Source organism: Grus americana, chromosome 7 (genome assembly GCF_028858705.1).
Source record: "Grus americana isolate bGruAme1 chromosome 7, bGruAme1.mat, whole genome shotgun sequence".
Classification (NCBI taxonomy): Eukaryota; Metazoa; Chordata; class Aves; order Gruiformes; family Gruidae; genus Grus; species Grus americana.
The window spans coordinates 34,792,924-34,812,342 of NC_072858.1; the positions used below are offsets into that span (position 1 = coordinate 34,792,924).

Below are 19,419 nucleotides of genomic sequence, written 5' to 3' on the forward strand. Positions count from 1 at the left end.
AAAACAACGGCTACCTCAAGCCAGTGCAAAAGGAAACACCTTTTTTTTACACATTTTAAAACATCATGCAAAATTAATAAAACCAACAACTCAAGGGAGAGTCATTCGCACCCCTGGCATTCGTGCTGCTGCTCATTGTTATTCTGTGTGAACAGCAGCGAGGAAGTAGCTCCACACACTGCTCCGCATGTCAATGAGCCTGAGCATGCCCTGCCTTCCCAACAGCTTCCAGAGCTGCATTCATTTCCTACCTGCAGTTTATCATCATAATTGATTTCTTCCTTTGACAGCCTCAGCTCCTGCGTTAAGTGAAATGACTGTACAAGATGTTCTGGAGACACAAAGTCTTCAGTTACTTGAACGCAGCTGTGAAAATTTTGCACCTATCCAAAATAACAAGAAGAAGAAACTGGTAATTAGTATTTTGGGGTTATTCTTTGGCAGAGATACCTGAGAAAAGAGTGGGCCTTGAGATGTCGTTACCACAGGCTTATCAGACTAAAGGGCGTCTTTATACGTTTTATGTAGGGAGCAATTAAGTGTATTCGCCTTATCTAAGTTAGCTTCTGGCAAGAGGCACACTTTCAACAACGCACATCTGCCTGTGCTCCGGCGCTTCTCCCTGTACTTGGCTCTGACATTAATCCAGCACACTGATGTGTTATTCCACCCTTTTACCAGCTGCACCGGCGCTGCTGCTGCATGCTGCTGCTGCTGCGCAGCCGTTTGCACAACATCGCGCAGGCGCCGACTCCGCAGCAGCCCTGCCCTGCAGGACCTGGCTCCTCAGGCCACGCAGACACGCCGGGAGCTTGCACCCACGCTGCCAGGCACAACTTGCCACGCTCGCTGAAAAGTAATTGCTGGTGGAAATATTTAAAAGGAAAAAAATAAAAAGAACAAAGGGGCAGGTTCAGAAGGGGGGAGGGAAAAAGCACTTCTTTTTTCTCTAAATACTTCTTACTGCTAGGAGGTAACTATTGAGAGAAATGGACGCCATCTCCTGCCCCCCAGATCGTGTCCTGAGGACAGGGTAAAGGAAAAAACGCTTCTTGGTTGTGACCTGACTACCAACTCCTGCCTGTCCTCTTCAGAAACACCCAGCATCAGGTTTTCACCCCTAAACCCTTAGGAATTACACTGTTTCCTTAGCATGTCAAAAACCTCGTTTCCCAAATTCCAACTGCTCATGAAGTTGTGCAATGTCAATTCTGCACTCACCCAAGCTGGGGGGGTGAGGGGGTGGAGAGGGGAGGGAATGCCTTTGCCGTCCTGACAAGCAAACAGTCCCACCCTGCTCAGCACTGATGAAGATCTGTGTATTTTAAGCTCGAGCCTAGCAAAATCTAGATATTTTTAATGCATACTCTAAAATTTCCACTGAGATACTTGACATCCAAAAAACCTTTGGGGCCTACACAGCAGAGGACAGCACTTCATTTAAAAATTATTCTCTTCTTCAAGACCACTGCCCAAGCCTGGTTTTATCAGGTAGCTTGTCCCTTAGCAGGTGAAATCCCAGAGAGTAACCCGTAGCTCAACACTAGTGCTGTACGCGGGGTTTCTGCAGCCTGGCAATGGTCAAGAAGGGCAAAGCAGTGCCGCTCCTCCTGCAGATTAATCGGAAGAGAAACCATTCCAGAGATGAAGCGGGTTTGTTGATGCCACACTATTTGCAAATGTCAGAAAGCCAGCAGCAAGGAGACAGCTGCACAAGTGCCACCGCAAGGCTCCCACCAGCACTTGGGGAACTTCCTAGAGGTTTGGCTGAAACGCCTCTGCGCTGCCGGCTCCAGCCCCCTCTTCCCTCGCAGGCTTCTCACCTGTTTCAAGTCTCTACCTGCCCTTCTTTCCCTTCCCACCCCATGCAAATCCCACACCACTCTCTCACTTTCTCCTCACTGAGACAAGATTTTACTGATTCCCTCTCTCTGCACTGCAGAGCGGGCATTATTTTCTTGCTGCCCTCAGACCCTTCACTCTGCTGTGCCTTGAACCTCCTTCCCCTTCCAGGGCCTGTCTTATCGGTGTGCAAGTCTTGGGGGGCAGACAGATTTTACCCGGCTGGTCTGGTACTTCACATGGGAATGCCCTGCTGACAGCTCTGTTCCTAAGATTTGTAATACCAGCTGATACGACGACACACACAAATAAGTATGTTTAGCGATGATTCCCCTGCGGTTTGCGGGGCGAGGACTGCAGCACTCCCACGGCTGTGCCAGTTCCAGCTGAACCGACAGAGCAGCTTTGCCCCCTGCCTACACAGAATGGAGTTTTTCCGGCAGGCGCCGGGAGACGGGTGGACCTGGGCCGGGTGCGAAAGGCGAGCGGGCAGGGAGAAAAGGGCCGTCCGCCCTCATGGCCGCAGCTCCTCGCCGCACAGCCGTCTCCCTCCTGTCCTCACACCGAGGATCAGCCACTTCCTGCAGGGCTCGGCTCCAGGGCCAGCGCTCGGCCCAGCAGCTCTATGTACGCAGCTCCCAGACCTTTACCCTACATCCTTATCGTAACATCGCCAGGATGTCGCATTACCTCCAGCGTGTTATTTTACAACATACAATCCTGCTGTTAAATCAAGATAATACCAGTATAAAAGACAACATTATAATAACCTGTTCTACTATGAACAAGTTTTGCATGCAGCCTGAACAACACATTTCAATCACCAGCGCAAGTATTTCTTTTTTTTTAATTTATCACTAAAATAGTTTACAAATTTGGAGTCACCAAATTAAAACCAGGGAGGGCATACTTGGAGGAGGACTGTGATACAGGATGAACCAGAGTGAACCAGAAAAAAGAGCAAATCAGTCAAAAGAACAGTAATAACCCCCTTTTTTTAGCTGGGGGAGTTTCCCAGGAGAGCCAAGGACTCGCTAGTACAGGAGAGTGCAATTCCCTCCCCAAGAGGTGCTGACAAGGCTGTTCTGACCATCACAGCTCACAGGACAGGCTCTCCCTCCCACCCCACCACGGAACAGCTTGACGTGGCCTACTAAGATGATCACAAGGGGGATGTGACTACTGTCTGCAAGCACACAGGGAGAAGAGGGAAACCTGGGAAGCAAGAGGAATGCTCTATGCTATTGTAAAATACTAAGAACAAGTTACTTTAAAAGCTAGGCATGAATCCATGGAAGCTGGGGGAAAAAAGAATATATTGAAGAAATACACATAACCTCCTCCTTGTTAGAACCATAAAATTCTAGACCAGCACAGCAGGAGCAGCAGTGACACAACAACAATCCTCACTGGCTCCAGGATGGAAGTGTCTGAGCTACACTACACACTGACCACAGGCAGCTGGGGTCCCTGATGCCGTCCCTCAGCCCGATTTCCTCTACTCCACATTACTGCTGAGCAAATAAAAATAAAAATGTTAATTTACCACCAAATTTAGTATCAACTGTCAGCCAGTTTTCATTATTAAAGATTCATGATGTGCACGTAAATCTGAAGCACTTAACATGCAAACTTAACCTGGTATGTGTTCTTGTTCAGACTTATTTTGAAGTGTTTAAATGTGCTTTGTATATATGAAGTGTTGGTGCTGATCCCTAAGGTCAGTATTTATGCATCTCTATATAGAGAGTACTACACACGTACATGAAAGAACATGATGCTTTCATTTCCTCCTACGTGGCAGATTCACAGGAACTTCTTGCTGAAGATGAAAAGGTTCTCAGCTTCACCCACTAAGGTTTAAAAACACCATGTTATTAACTCCTTGGTGCCAGAAGCTAGAACATTACCACTTCAAAAGCAGTGTGGAGTTTAAAGCCAAGGAGATAAAGTTAAGAGTGGTCTTATTTTTGGTCCTTAAACCTATGAACTGCAGGGAAGCCTGGAACAGCCCCACTACTTCATGTTTATAGTCTGCAGGGCTTTATATAACGCCACATGCTATATAAAACAAATTTGCCTGTATGTTTGTGATTTTCCGTGGGTTCCCTTTTCACTCTTGTATCTGGGATGTCTCCCTTGTTTTGAGAGATCAGAGTAAGGTTACTGGAGGATGCAATACAAATCTTATCGACTCCAGGAGTCCTAACTGCTTTAGCTTAACAGGAGCTAGGAATATCATCAATGCCAGACATCCGTTCACCTTTGTGAAGGAACAACAAGCCCTGGAGACATGGTACAGGGAAAGGCAACCTACAACAACCCAGTATTTGGTCACCCAGGTTTGAGGTTTTTTTCTCTTTTGCCAGAAAACAAATCCACACCGATCATCCAGGGTTAGCACACCACCACGTGAAATCCATCTAAAGAATGTCGCTGGAACGACAAAGGAGTCCAGTCTGGGTAAGGTACCTGTTGCTTTCAACGCTCCAGCAACTGAAATAGCCAGCAGGCAGATGAGGGACATAACACTTGTCATCACTACAACCCAGTCATTTTTTTCACAGAGAAAACCCCGCTGCCCTGGTCATGGTGACAGGGTATGTCATCGCTTCCTCTCTGCCCAGAAGAGGCGGTGGTTGGAAGCTGATCTACAGAGCAGAAACCAAATAGCAACTTCTTCAGAAAGGCCTGGCCTCGCTTGAACCCGAGTGGAGATCAATGATAAGTCTTTAACAGCACGATGGTTTACAACCCCTACTGCAGGGTGGGGATGCTCCTCATTCCTTGGTAGTCAGCTACCTCATTAGTGGTGCTTGACAGCTGGCATGACAGCAAGATGGCAGGCTTCATTTCCTGTTTCAACAGGAAAATGTTCATGGGGTGAACAAATAAATCAATCTACAACTGCCCAAAAATCATGTCTAAACAAGTGTGCTTTCCTTCTCTTCTCACCAAGGAGAAGCAGCATGCAGACTGTGAGAAAACAAGCAAAACGAAGTAACAAACCCCACATCCTAGGAGAGGACTGAAGCTTGCCACACAAATTCATGCCGTTTCTCCAGAACTGCCCCACTGGCAGTACTTTTTCTTACATCACTAAGAATTCATCGGCCCAGCTGCTACAAAGGTGGTACGGAAAGTTGCTGAAGGGACAATGATGACTCCCGGTGATTGATGTACCTTCCTTGTAAAAAGGAACTTAACGTGGAGCAGGAAAACAACCTCCAAAGCCCGTTACAGAAACATCTTGTTACACCCAAACTGTCTCTACAATTCTCCTACGGCTGAAGGCAACAACAACAAGTGGCATCCAGGTACTTAGCTGCTTGGGTTCCTCCTCCTTGCCTCTCCAGGGGCAAGTTAACTTTGGGTTTAAAAGAAAAAAATAATAACCTGACTTTGCCATAACTAACACCGATTTATTTAGAAATTTGCTAATGAAATGCAAAGCGGAAATGGTGGTTAACAGTAGTCTGCTCATTTTTCATTTTCAAGGAAAAAAGGGACAGTATTATTTCAAGCGTTCAAACCGTTGTATGTTAGTACTGGCTAGTCATCTGTATGAACAGATGTACCTTATTATATATTCCTGTACACTAATGCATACCAGTAAGAAAACTAAATCTGGGTACAGGTGTAGTTATGTTTTTGGAAAAAAAGTTATTTTATGGTATTTATGTTATTTAATCCTGTGTGTCTTTAAACAGATGTACATTACCTGATGAAGTGCTCCTGCTGGTAGGATAATAGCATCACCAAGAAACTGAATAACCGTACAGGTTTTTACTCCGTATTCTTCAAGAAGTCTTTGGCGAAGTTTTTTGTTCACATACCAACTCTGATCACGTATTGGATCATGCTCCGGTAAAACTTCTAAGCCTTGTTCTTTTGCTATCTGTAAGTACAGAAAAGACCCCGGGTCACTTTCAAAAGGAGCTGAACCCTTCACTGAGGAGTTTTAAGTACACCTAACAAAGCAACAGTACTGTGTTCCCAATACCCAAATGAGAATTTTAGTTAGAGATTCAAAAGGACCTCAAAGGAACTGAAGACATCGGCAGAATTCCCGCTCCAAAACATGGAGCTTTGAAGAACGCAGCACTATAATCTATTAATAAGCAACACGCTCTCTGCGTGACTTTGTTCATAAAGAAAATAAAATCTGACCTCAAGACTTTCTATGCTGCCAATTCCTCAAACTTACAACTGTCAGTTCTAACACAGGCACACAACACTGCGACCTCAGCTCAGGAAAAAAGCAGCAAAGTTAAGGGTCATATGGTCCTGGGCAACCTGCTCGAGCACAGGGCTGGACAGAAGGACCTCCCCTTCCAATCTCAACCACTCCATGATAAGAAGTTATTTTCCTACCATCCCATCAAGGAATTTGGAAAAAATGATGGGATGTTAAAAAAAATACTTCCCGATAGTGGTAGGCTTAAGTGCAACAACCATTTCTCATCAAGTTAACCACAAGGGAACAAACATTACCCTTAATCAATTGCTAATTAAGGAATCATAGTGACTAAAGTTAAAAAACACACATCCAATCCATTTGTCATGAATTAGGAGACAATTCGATCATTAAAAACAGATTTTTATTCATATTGGTATTAAATAAACTTAATTATGTGATGCAGAGCTTGAAACTGTTCTTGCGTATTATCACCTTTCTTCTGTACTACCAAGATACTGAGACTCTATCTCTTATCAGCAAAGTGGTCCCAAGGTCTAGTCGCCAATTCATCTCCAATTCAGTATTTAAAACATACCACCGCACTACAAATACGAGGCGGTACACCATTTTGGATACCACGGCAAGCTGTGGCAGCAAACAACAAACTTTATTACATAGTGCCTTAAGCGCTTCTGTTTTAAACCTGCTGCTCAGAGAGTTTCACAACTTGCTTTAATTGCTCTGCAAGCGGAAAGGCTGAATACTATTCAATGTCCACCCATTCCCTTGCATTCGTGATTTTATTCACAACTCTCTCTTCCAAACTGAAGCCACCATCTACTTTGTGAGCATCCACTTTTTGAATGAACAGAAAAGCCTATCTATGTAATTCACAGTCTCCTGGAATTAGCTGTATTTTGTCTGCTAGTGCTCATTTTTCCCCACAGTTCAGCTTGCCAAAGAGCAAATATTCAAATCACCAGAGGACAGCTGCCCTGGGACTGAAACACTGCCTTATTGTCCCAGAGAATCTTTAAAGCTCTATTTCTTAGGCTTTTCCTGTTTGCAGTAGACCTTGGCCTCCAGCCTGTTTATGGACCCCTTTGGCTTAGCCAGTTAAAACTCATCTGACTTTTTCCCCCCCCAGTAGAAGACACTGAAGACTTCTTTTCCTCGAGCAACCACTTCAGTGATATTTTGGTAATTCTATGTCATCCTTCAAGACTGCCTTCTAGAACATGAAAGCACGCTGCAGACAGGGCACAGAAAACTGCTTCCAAGATGGTATCTCTAAATTTAATGCCACTGATGACTATCACTGGCCCAGTGGTGGATATTCATCCTACGTAGTATGTAACGACCTGAAAGGTTCTGATGTGGCTCTAACTTGTTCATCACATGCTACTGAAGGAAGACCTGTACCGTAGCTAACGCTGAAGAAGTTTGCTGCCCTTGGGTACGTTGTCCCTCACTGCTTTCATCTTCAGTAAGAGCCAGGGCATGTCCTTTGAGCTACATGACGTGACACAGAGTCCCTAAGAAGACTGGTGGCTGCTGGGTTGCAAGGTCGGGTGTTTTTGCATGGGACAATTCACAAAAATTTCAGCATGTGATAATGCAAGAATGGATCAGCAACAGAAAAACATTATCCTACAAATGCCAATACCAAAAAATAATTATCCTTTGTATTAGAGAAGGACAACAATACACCTCCATGCCCTCCTAAGCCTTCAGAGTTTGCAGGCTTGTAACTCTTAAGAGGTGACTACGAATCGTGTTACATATTTGTTGACTGATGCAGCAGGTCAATTATAATCTGTTTTACATGCTATAAATGAAAGAATTTTGCTCCCGCCCCTTCACTAAGCATAGGGGTGGGGTTCGTGGTTTTTGCCAGCCCCCTTTGATTTACCAGTTGCTTCAACTATATTTATAAAATATCTATTATAAATCTAACCTTCTGCAGAAACTCCCTTATCTTGTCAGCATCTTTGCCAGCATAAATGTGCCATAAAGCACCAGGCAATTCACTTGAATCTTTCAACCGCTTCCTTAAAAGGTCATCCAAATCTTCCTCTTCAAACTTCTTCAAAACTCCTAAGATTCAATAAAAATATTTTTTAAAAGTGAGACAGAGGAAAAACTGAAACTAAACACCTTCTTTCTGAATTTCTTGAGTGAGCCTGAGCAGACAAAAGTTTGCTGAATACAACAGACGCCCCCGAGTGATCCTCTTTTTCGGTATTTGTATTAAGTTACTAGAACATGAAACAACGTTTAATTTTTAAAACTTTTTTACACCTCTTGAATTTGACAGAACACATTCTCCTACCTGAAATAAACGAGCAGGGCTAGCACTGAAAAATTACAAGACGAAAAAGGTGTTTTCTTGCAGTCAGCAAAAGCGGTGTTTTGCGTGCTGTTCTGCAGCAGCTAGTCAGGGAGTTAGAGCTCTCCCAATACGCTGAAGTTCTGCTGCTGCTAACTCAGTGCGTATGCAAGTGAAAACAAAGCAAATAAAAGACAGCAAACCTTACTGCAGCTCTATTAGTCGCACCCAAAAATCTACATTTGCTGATTATGGAATGAGAAGACAAAAGAAGGGGAAAGAAACAAAGTGATTTAAAGACTGTTTCACATAAGCAATAAACCTCATAGAGAGGACTAACATACACCAATTTAAGCTCTCCAGTGCAGAAAAATTATGTTACCGTCCAAATTCAATAGAGCAAACACAGTGCATCCAGAGGGAGCAGAATAAACAGAAGGTTTGCCAAATACATCATCCTGACATAACTGTTAGAACTACCACAGCTTCCAGAGAAAATCCTTCATCCTGCCCTTTCATTAGCTCTGCCAGCCCCAGCACAGGAATGGTACATCAATTATCGGGTAAAGGCAAAAAAAATGAAAAGAGTTTGAAATACCATTTCATAATTAATGAACTGCAACGTGGTTTATGCAGAATTAATGTGCGTGCAAATTCTTAAAACAAAGAACCTCCCAGGTTTAAGCAAATTCTGATGGACATCTTTCACCCACTTCTAAAATTGACACCGTACTTCTGAAGTGGCAGATCCTTCAGCCCATCTACACGTCTTACCGTGAGCTTCCCTTTACCTGATTTGGAAAGTACTCCATTTCCTTTTGCTATGCCAACATAAACAAGGATGTTCACGACATCAGAAACTTCAATATGGAGATTTGTGGTTCCTATATCATGGTCTTTAGTAGCAGCCACACCTAAGTTACAAGATAAAATTAAGATTTGTTGTATTGCATATTCGCTGTCAAACAGAAACGTGCAACAGCTAACTGAGAAGAAATTTCTGAATGTACACCGAGCACCACAAAAAAGCATTTTATGTACAGATAGGCTTTAATGTAAAAACACTGGGACACACAAACTACAAAGGTGCTTTTGTTACACTTGCAAAACAAGAAAATGTTACTTTTTAATGAAGACCTTGAGATAACTGTTAGCCCAGGTAACTGTCCCTAGGTAGCAGTTGTGTCAGAACAAAACACATTTCAGCAGAATAATCAAAGACCTTTCCTGACCACTACGTTCCTTCCCAACTTTTCAACCTTTCGGGTTGTTCAGGGCAGAATCTAAGTACAATGAATACACAAGGTTATCAAATCATGTGTGTCACTTTTATGCCTGGCTGTAAGCCAAGTTCTTAACCAAAAGAAATCCCCAAGCACAGAGGAAAATTAAATTTAGTTTTAAGAGGTGAAAATGTACGTGCTTAAGTCAAAAGGACATTTCTGAACACTAAGCCTTGCAGCAGTATTACATAAAAGTGTCATTAATGATTCAGTTCTCCAGACCCATGCCTGGATCACTAGCTTTAGTAGATTTACTTCAAAGGACATCTGGAGAACTTTTTTAATCAAAGCCATCATGACACAAATTACAACTAATTTCTCATCCTATTACAACAATTTGCTAAACAGAATTGAATAAATTTGTTTGCAAGAGAAGGAAAAAGTCTGAGGGAAACAACCTTTTCTGAACAGGTTTTTGAGCATACAGTTTACAATAAAAATACAAATTAAGAGAAAAATGCTGAGATTTATTTATGACCAGAATTATGAACACGATAATACTTCCTGAAGTATTTTGTCATATGGCATTATTAAAGATGGGATCTTTGTGTAAAAGTAGCTAACCACGTATATGTTTCCAAAGACTGTAACAGCAAAAGAAATGACAGAAAGAAACGCAGAAGCAAATAAACTCTCATGCCTAAGGCGCACACACTGTTATTATGCAAGTCAGTAAAATATTTCTCCTGCATTCAGTGAACAATTAACCTCCAAGCAAGCTCAGCTTTCTATCAAGCATTATACCATGTGATATTCCATACTTGTAAGGGAAGAGGGAACTGCTACATTTCTAGGGCATACTCACCATATGCACTGCATAGTCTGGGTCCCAAATCTGGACGGACAAAAAATCCTGGCAGATGAGAAGCCAAGTTTAGTTTTCCTTCTGGACTACAATATTCAGGCAAGGGTAAACTTTTTAATAAGTCCTCGTATCTGGCGGAGAAAAGAAAGAAGAATGTAACTGAATTTGTGTCATTACCCAGAGGGAAAAAAAAACCAACCTCAAACCCAACACAGAGATTGGCTTAAGAGTATCTAGTATTAAACTCAAATACCTTGCTGGCATCATAGCCTTGAAATCTTCACCAGAAGGCCAATCTTTCAGCTTTAGTAGAGCTGTTTCCCCATTTTTTATTTTCTGCCGTTCTGTAAGTAACACAGAAATTACTAAAAACTAACACACCGTAGGTATTTTAGTTTATTCAACTAAAACATGTAACTGAACTCTTAACCTGTTCATCCACAGAACAGGAGATAATTAATTTCAAGACTCAAGAAGGAAACAAAACAAACTCAACCAGTTGAGGAACAATGGCATTTGTTTGGTTTCTTAGTCAGACCGAACTAGTATATTAGTGTATCTTTAATTCTGCAAAGGTACAAAATGCAAGTTTCCATCACATTCTCTGGAAACAGATTACTTAGAGCTTTCTTTTTAAAGTTTCTTCAAAGCCTCAAGATCCATAAAGACTATTTTTAACTGCATTTTCCAACACTGACCACGTTCAGAATCAATGGAATAATATATATGAAGTTACGTACTTGAAACATCTTCGAAACCATCCCAGAATTCCTTGACATTGGTGTTTGAAATAATACTGTCTTTGCAATTCAAGATATCAGCTTGCTGGTTTCCAAAATCTAGACTAATTGACTCAGCTTTCCACAGACTGAAGTTCATTTTCTTATGCATACCGGACACTAAAACAGGCTGTAAAAAAATAAAATTAAAAAAATATTTATCCTTTTCATAGAATCATGCAATTGTTTAGGTTGGAAAAGACCTTTAAGATCATTGAGTCCAACCATTAACGTAGTACTGCCAAGTCCACCACTAAACCACGTCCCTAAGCGCCACGTGTCTTTTAAATACCTCCAGGGATGGTGACTCCACCACGTCCCTGGGCAGCCTGTTCCAGTGCTTGACAATCCTTTCAGTGAAGAAATGTTTCTTAATATCCAATGTAAACCTCCCCTGGTGCAACTTGAGGCCACTTCCTCTTGTCCTATTGCTTGTTACTTGGGAGAAGAGACCAACACCCACCTGGCTACAGCCTCCTTGCAGGCAGTTGTAGGGAGCGATCAGGTCTCCTCTCAGCCTCCTTTTCTCCAGGGTACACAACCCCAGGTCCCTCAGCCGCTCCTCATCAGACCTGTGCTCCAGTCCCTTCACCAGCTTCGCTGCCCTTCTTTCCCACCCAACCTGGCGTCATCTCCAAACTTCCTGAGGGTGCACTCAATCTCGTCGTCCAGATCATTACTAAAGATATTAACAGAACTGGCCCCAGTACCGAGCCCTGGGAAGCAGATTTAACTCCACTCACCGCAACTCTTTGGGCCTGGACGAAGAATAAACACCTCCTTCAATTAAACTGGAGTACAAATGGATCCAAAACACACATTGAAGATGTTGGCCCTACTGGGCTGTTAACACTCTCTCCAACAGCGACCATACCCAAGATGTCATACACACATCTTTTTGAAATGTCAATCCCCGTAACAGTCATTTCTTAGTAGCAGTTAACTGAAGTTTAAACTACACAAGGCTCGTACGTGGGCTATACCTGACAAGCTTTTGCCCACTGCTAACAATACATTTTCAAACATGCAGTTAGGCAAATTTGTCCTTTAACACAACTCCCCCAGTGTTCATACTGAGGTGGTCACTTCATAGACAGAAGAGCTCACTACCTACCCTTCCTTGTTTCCAGCACTCTTTGAAGAGCTTCCAGTTGTTGTTGTTTTTATGGTCTCTGAGCCACAAAACATGCTTATCACAGATCCACGAATACTGAATATCACTGTACAGTTTACTGCAGTCATCCTGAATACATTTTCTGTCATCCTTTGGCTCATCTTTTATTTCAGATTTTACATTTATCTTTGGTGCTCTATTTGGTGGAATCTTGTTTTCTACTACTGAAGCAATTATGTCATCAAGAATGTTTGGCATAGTCCTTCCACTCTTGCCACTCTATTAGAAAACAAACAAATGTATGCTTAAACAATGTAAAAGCAAATGAAGTCCATCCAATTCCTTTTGCACTAGAATGACAACATTTCATTAACAATTAGAAGCTTGCAGTTATGTAATTCCTTTGTAGAAAACTGCATGCATTCTTACATGGAAGAAATTAGAAATATATAGTTATTACCAAACTCAACATATTGGAGTCTTCCTTTATTTTGTCAAGTTAAGGCTTTATCTAACTTCATGGACATTTTCCTCATAGTATGTATCAATTATCACTATAATAAAATGTTAATGCAAATGTGCATGTGCGTGTGTGTGCAAGAAAATTTTAATTATAAATGAGTATTTAAAACAATACAGCTATCAGACTGCTCTAACTACAATGTACCAAAACAAATGACAGAGATTTTCAAATCCTGATATAAAACCCATGCATCTTGTAAACACTTACTGCTGTTCCTGTGGAGTAAACTGGAGCAAAAGCAATACCAGCATCTGTAGAACCCAGACGCAGTTTGCCTGCTGTTGTAGTTAATAAATCTCGTAAGGTTGAGCCCTGCTCGTTGTTCTGGGATGCAGGGGGGGAGCTTTTACAGTTTGGCGATTCCAAATTATCCTGGTCTTTCTCTTCCTTTGCATGTTTTCCAGGAGGACATTCTTTGTTCTCTAAAACAAAAATAATCGTTGGAAGTTTACACTGTTGTATCGCGATACAGACATAGGAATAGCACCAGTATCCTGCATTTTATAGTGGCAGTAGTAATACACTGTAGCACTAGCGCTTTATTCACCTGAAAACACACCAGAGGATGAACTAGATCCTTCAAAATGCAGTCAAACAGTGTGACCATGAAAAGGCCTTCCTCAGCATCTCAGACATGCAGCTGAGTGAGTACCTGTCACAAATGAGAGATGCTGTAGCTGGAAACACTGCCACATTACACATGCGTTCCACTAGTGGCTCTTCTGGTAACAGACTCTGATGCCACCAGGAGAAGGCATTGCTGTTTCAAGATTAAAATTAAGGGGGAAAAGAACATCTTTTCTTTTTATTGCACAGAAAACTGTGTGAATTTTTCCTAATTAATTCAATTGTGTATCACTGGTGCTCCCAATGGCATGGACATGGTATGACAATTTCAAACACATACCTTTCTTTTCTTCTCTGGCCTTCTGCTCTGCAAGGTCAGCTAACCAATGCAGCGGTGATTGGGATTCAGGTGGCGTTAACTTGCTGTCTGTGCTTACATCGCTCCTTGGACTTGTATTACCATTTGTCTCGGACTTTTGAGGAGTATTCTGCTGTTGAGACTCAGGCATGCACAGAGAAATCTTATTACTGTGGTTAAGGACATTCTGCAAAACCTGCAAAGAACAAATTTATTTTTAACTATCTAACTTGGCTTTAATGTATTTCAAAGACAAGGCTAGCACTTAACCGCCGTACATGCAAATTAAAATGCAACTGCTACTATTCAAATATAAAAATCCACAAGAATCAGAACACCTGAACAAACTGCCACGTACATACATGTTTTAGACTCACCTGAGACACACCATTCATTGCAGGGAGCTTGCCAGTTTGCATGCTCTGCTTGCTGGAGCACTGACAATGGGATTTCATTTCAAATTTTTCTCTAATATTGTGCATAGCATCTAAAAGATCTGTCAAAACTAGAAGACAAGTAAGAAGAAAACCATCAGGAGCTCTCAAATCATTCTGTGGCCCTCTTTACAATACACACACTATGATGCTAAAATGCTATCTCCAAACCTTTTTAAAATTTAAACTATTAAGAATGCTAAATATAACACTCAAAAATACTATAAAAACTGTCCAGTTTACCTGAAAGCTCGTGCAGAAAGACACAAGGTCTTTAATTAAATAATTGCACACTACTCTTCTGAATAATCTAACCTTCATTCTGCATTCCAATTGTATGGCACACACCAAGCAAGCCAGTCATTCGTTATTTGCTCCTCATTGTTCAACAGGTGCATCATTGCCTCATTTAATAAAACTGTCAAACTACAGGCTGAAGTGAGCCACGTCTTGACAAAAAAATTAGTATGCGATCATGTAATGTAAGGCTGTTTGGTAGTGGGTAAGCACAGAAGAACAAAACTAAGGTTATGCAGGCAGCCTTCACTGTGCTGTTTCCAGATGAGTGGTTCACTTCACAATTTAAAATTAAAACCAGTTTCAGATTAGAACCTGTTCTGGGGAATGTCACAATTTGAATTTATTATGGAATCTAACCAACCTTCATTTCTACCTGAGCTAACATGCAACAATCCATAAAATAATAACTGAGTCTGTATTTCCAGCTCAAAATAACTTAGGAATTTACTCAATGCATTTAAGGGCACATTTGAGTTTTCTATTCTCTGCTTTGCATCAAATGCTGCCAGAGATCACAAGCAAAGCTGCGCTACCAACACCCACCACACCTAACCGCAGCTCTTCATAAAACTTACTTAACTTTAAGAATTATGAATTTAGCTGGGTTCAGGATTACTGCTTAGTTTTTCACTTATCACAAGCTCTTTCACTACATTTTGCTTTAAGATGCTTAATCAGATGTCCAACCAAACCCACACATCAATCTTTTTTCAGTGGGTGGGGTTGGGACAGAAAATAGTGAAAAACAAATCCCCCAAAAAAATCTATTGCCACATAATGCTCCTCAGCGGTACTATTCTAAGATTTTCTTTTAATGGCTAAGGTCAGATTTTTAAAGTATATTCTGGCTGGTTTATTCTGCTCTGGAAAGTTACAAAACAGTCACAACACCCTGAATTTTTTCACTGCCTGTCCCCAAAACCCCTTCAAACATCTGTCAGCATACTCTTTCTCTCTTCATCAGCTGTGCCCCTTGCTGTTAAGTGCCCAGAATCCCTTGCCTTCCTGCGACGATTTGACACAATTCGCAGGTTTTTAAATGGAAAATGGGAAGTTGAAAGAACGAGCTCTGTCCTCTCTTCACAGAAAGACTGGGATAAAACACACATCCTGCTTGTTTGTAGGTGGTCTTACCAGAGCCTGGAATAATCTGTGTTGGCATCAGGTGTTTGTGATCATGAGGCTGTCCCTTCACACACTTCATCCAGGCATATAACTCCTTATCTGCAAAATGACATTGCCAAGTGGTTTACTTTTCTTACACTGGTACACAGAGCTAACTAACATTTTTCAGATTTGTTTTAGTTAGAAATGGTTTTCTACCCATACTGTAAGTCTTCTGTTCTTGGTATCCTGCATTACAAAGATTTGCATACAACAGCCACTTTTCACAATAAGGAAAAAAATAGAGTTTTTACAATACTGAAATCTGAAATAGCTGCACCAGTAACGTAGACCCTTGTCAATAACATCAAAGTTTCAAAGTATATTCCTTTTATTACACTTAGAGAGCTGCCAGTTTAGCACAAGTGGAAATCCTGTACAGTTGCTACTGAGGCAGTGAAACCCCCTCGATGAATTCTAACACAGAAGAGAGATAAAATTAGGCTGCGATTGTACCACTAATTTAATTTGACACAATCCACGCTCCAAATGAAAGTGGCTGTCTTCAGAGAGGGCCAAACAAGCCAAGAAGATGAACTTTTAACCAAATCGGTTCTCTGGTGTGGCCTGCCATGCAGCTGCACCGGTGTTACTGGCGGCACAAGAGGAGACGGAAGTTGCCTCACGGATTTATGTCAGATTAAAACAACCATGAAACCACAAGTTTGTATGTACTGGTTGAAAACTGTGGCAGCATAGAGGGCCTAACTGGTAGGAGAGAGAGGCTTTCCATAAAGTTTCAGGAGGACTGTCCCTGCCAGAAAAATATGCCGTGTAAAGACAAGACAGAGGAAGAATGAGAGCAAAAAATGTCTGGCCAAGCAACTGGTCACCGATCTGCTATGTGATTTTGGGACAGAAATAAGAATGCAATTCCTCTCTCAACCCCCAGTCTTGGATCCACATCCACTGAACTGCTAGTTTTAAGAGACTCTTCAAACCTTTTTACTAGTTTGCTCAGCTCTAGCAATGTAAGCTAAAGAATACACTGAAGGAAGCATTTAGCACATTTAAAGCATTATTTTCTTGCACTGTAATAGATACACAATGTACCAAATGTCCCTTTCAGATAAATACTAGATTTGTTAGCATCTTTGTAGTTTTTCTAACTCCTAAGACACTGAGATATCTAACTGGACACAAACATAAATCAAAACAAAGAACAAAATAGCATATATCTACTTCACGTATTTCATCACTGAAATGCCATAACATGGCAATCCACTTGATGGTGCCATGAACTCTCTGAAGGTAACAATGGAGGCACATTCATTCATTCATGTAGTAATGAGAGAAGTCATTGATATGGAATATTTAAACCTCTAACATTCCTGCTGAACCGGGGGAAAAAACAAGGGATTCTCCACTACATTTAGCAACTGTAGAAACAACTACTGGTTCCAGGAAAAAAGGTGTAATATTAAGTGCTATTACACAGAGATGGGTGGGTGGTTCTGAACTTTGTAAGACAGTGCCAAAGGAAAGAGATAAATTCACACAAACCCTACAGCATCATTGGAAATAAAGCCGCAGAGAGGGAAGCTATCATACTTCTACTGTTCCATGTAATGTTGTGATGAACAGTAAGGAGAAAGTCTTCCCTGTTAGAAGAGTGAAAAGAAGCCTGCTTCTGTAAACTGCTTTTTTAAGCTTTGAAGACATTTTACTAAAATTTTCCTGGCTAGTTAACATGCACACTATAAAAAGCCTCTGACTGCATGTTCCCACTAGGGTAAATAATGTTCGGCGTATATCCCAAGCCACGTCAGATGGATGCACACACATGCGCAGACACAGACTTAAGCCAGTTAAGAGCTGCTGAAGCAGCTTCCAGCATTAAAGCATTAATGACTGTTCTCAGTGTTGGAAAACACCAACGTTAGATCCCTAGAAACTTCAGGCTTTGCTGGAAGTCTCTGGGAACATCCTATAACCACAACGTAGGAGGCCTCTCACTGCAAGCCAAGGACAAAGTGGATGAGTCTCTCCGTTTACCAAAGATTTGCCATCTAACAGTTAAACTTTATGTTACTAACATTTCACATCTGTGACATTATGCTACTATGACAAACATGGAAACGCTTTTCAAAACAGCATTATACTTGAATCAGTTCCTGGCACAGCGTTTGACCGCAGGACTGTGCCATGGCACAATGCCTGCCACCCAGGGGAAGGCAGTCCTTTCCAACCAGCAGCCTGAGCACCAATGTCGCAGCTGAGGGCTGAACGACCAGATCAATCTTCCAAGCCATTCCTCCTTTCATTTGCAACCAGGCTGGGTCACTCAGAAATCAAAGGTTTGCAAGTCACTCCTGTTATGTAGAGAGACTAAACTAGACATTTCCACCAAAACACAGGAATTAGATTAAACTGAGTATGTGTGTAGGCTGCTGGATTGTGAAACCTCCATTAACGCTCATTTTAAATACTACGTCAAGTATTTTCCTCCATCTCACTTTATAATAAAAAAGTAGGCTGTTAAGTCAGTATGACAAACCACGTACTTCCGAAGGAGGACTGCAGAAGGCACTCAAATCAAGGCAAGGCTTAACGGCACTGAGTTACACCAAAAAGCAGGGAAGTGTAATGGAGTGCCAGCCTCACAGCTGAAGAACGAGATTAAACCTTGAGGGGCAAGGCACAAGCAATCCAAGACAACCCACACAAAAAGTCTGAAAAGCAGACAAAGACCTAAAATAGCCCCCCTAGCAGTTGCTTTCTGAATGACTGATTCTACCCATCTACTAACAAAAAAGGAGGCAAAAAAGATCTAAGAGAAACCAAAACACACAAGCAGTAATTTAGCACTTTACAGGAAGGCAGTTACGCTAGTGGATCAGCAGCTCTACGACAAATGAGAATAAACAGCCTATACAGTAACTCTAGTTCATAAAGAACTAACCTCTAGAACTTTTTCTTTCCTTTGCCTTGTAACAATCTAGGCAGACCACAAATCCACATTTTTGGCAGACCCAATGAATGTTAAATAATGTGGCTTCACATGCATCACACATCTCACGGACTCCTCTCACTGCTCTCTTCCATGCAATTTTGGCTGAAATACAAAATAAGCAGAATAAAAGGACTGAAATTTAAATGCAAAGACAGAATGAACAGTCTTTATAGACGAAGCATTCGTCATTTTCCCCTCAGATGCAACTGGGTGTGGGGGGAGGAAAGTGATCCTGCATAAACAGACCATCACCATCTACCCCCTTAGCTGCATTACACAGCATCCCCATCGATGCTACTATCAATACACTATGAAGAAGTTAAACCATCCAAAACCCACAGATCAAAGTAATACAGAAAGAATATTCCTGCTCAACATCAGTGGGTTGTGAGTACAAAGAAGAACTTCTTTAACATATACTTTAAAGCCCATGCAATGAAGAGAGCTGGGTTTTTCACCCGACTGCCTATGGGACACGTTTCACCTCAAGGGCAGCCAAACTGGTGAGTCGGATGGTTCAAGCTGGCAGGCGGGGAGGGAGGTGCCTGTCCTGGAGACCTGACTGGTACTTCTGCTTTCTGCCCCACCTCCTCCTCATACTGCCTGGAGTTAGTGGAGCCACCAGCCTGTTTCCAGCCTGTGTCCATCTGCCATGGGACAGAAGGACAAACTGTGGCTTTGGTGGGGAGGAGGGAACTGTGTTAGCACATGCTTCGTGTGGCCCATGCTGTCACATTATTCTCCTTTGTTTTGGGAAGGAGACACGTCAGAAACACAACGTCTGTTGG

The 19,419-nt window shown here is 41.9% G+C and overlaps 1 protein-coding gene across 9 annotated transcripts in view; it reads right to left on the reverse strand.

Annotated features, from left to right (window-relative positions):
* JMJD1C (jumonji domain containing 1C) overlaps positions 1-19,419 on the reverse strand; it is a 167,277-nt gene that overhangs the window by 843 nt on the left and 147,015 nt on the right. For all 9 annotated transcript variants that reach the window (XM_054831596.1, XM_054831597.1, XM_054831595.1 and 6 more), the window contains 13 exons: positions 18,581-18,733; positions 15,649-15,738; positions 14,158-14,285; positions 13,763-13,976; positions 13,063-13,277; positions 12,333-12,611; positions 11,180-11,348; positions 10,693-10,783; positions 10,440-10,570; positions 9,143-9,265; positions 7,980-8,119; positions 5,564-5,740; positions 252-383 (listed from right to left, as the gene is read on the reverse strand). In XM_054831596.1, the coding sequence (XP_054687571.1) occupies positions 252-383; positions 5,564-5,740; positions 7,980-8,119; positions 9,143-9,265; positions 10,440-10,570; positions 10,693-10,783; positions 11,180-11,348; positions 12,333-12,611; positions 13,063-13,277; positions 13,763-13,976; positions 14,158-14,285; positions 15,649-15,738; positions 18,581-18,733 (2,042 nt within the window). The remainder of the gene's footprint in view (positions 1-251; positions 384-5,563; positions 5,741-7,979; positions 8,120-9,142; positions 9,266-10,439; positions 10,571-10,692; positions 10,784-11,179; positions 11,349-12,332; positions 12,612-13,062; positions 13,278-13,762; positions 13,977-14,157; positions 14,286-15,648; positions 15,739-18,580; positions 18,734-19,419) is intronic.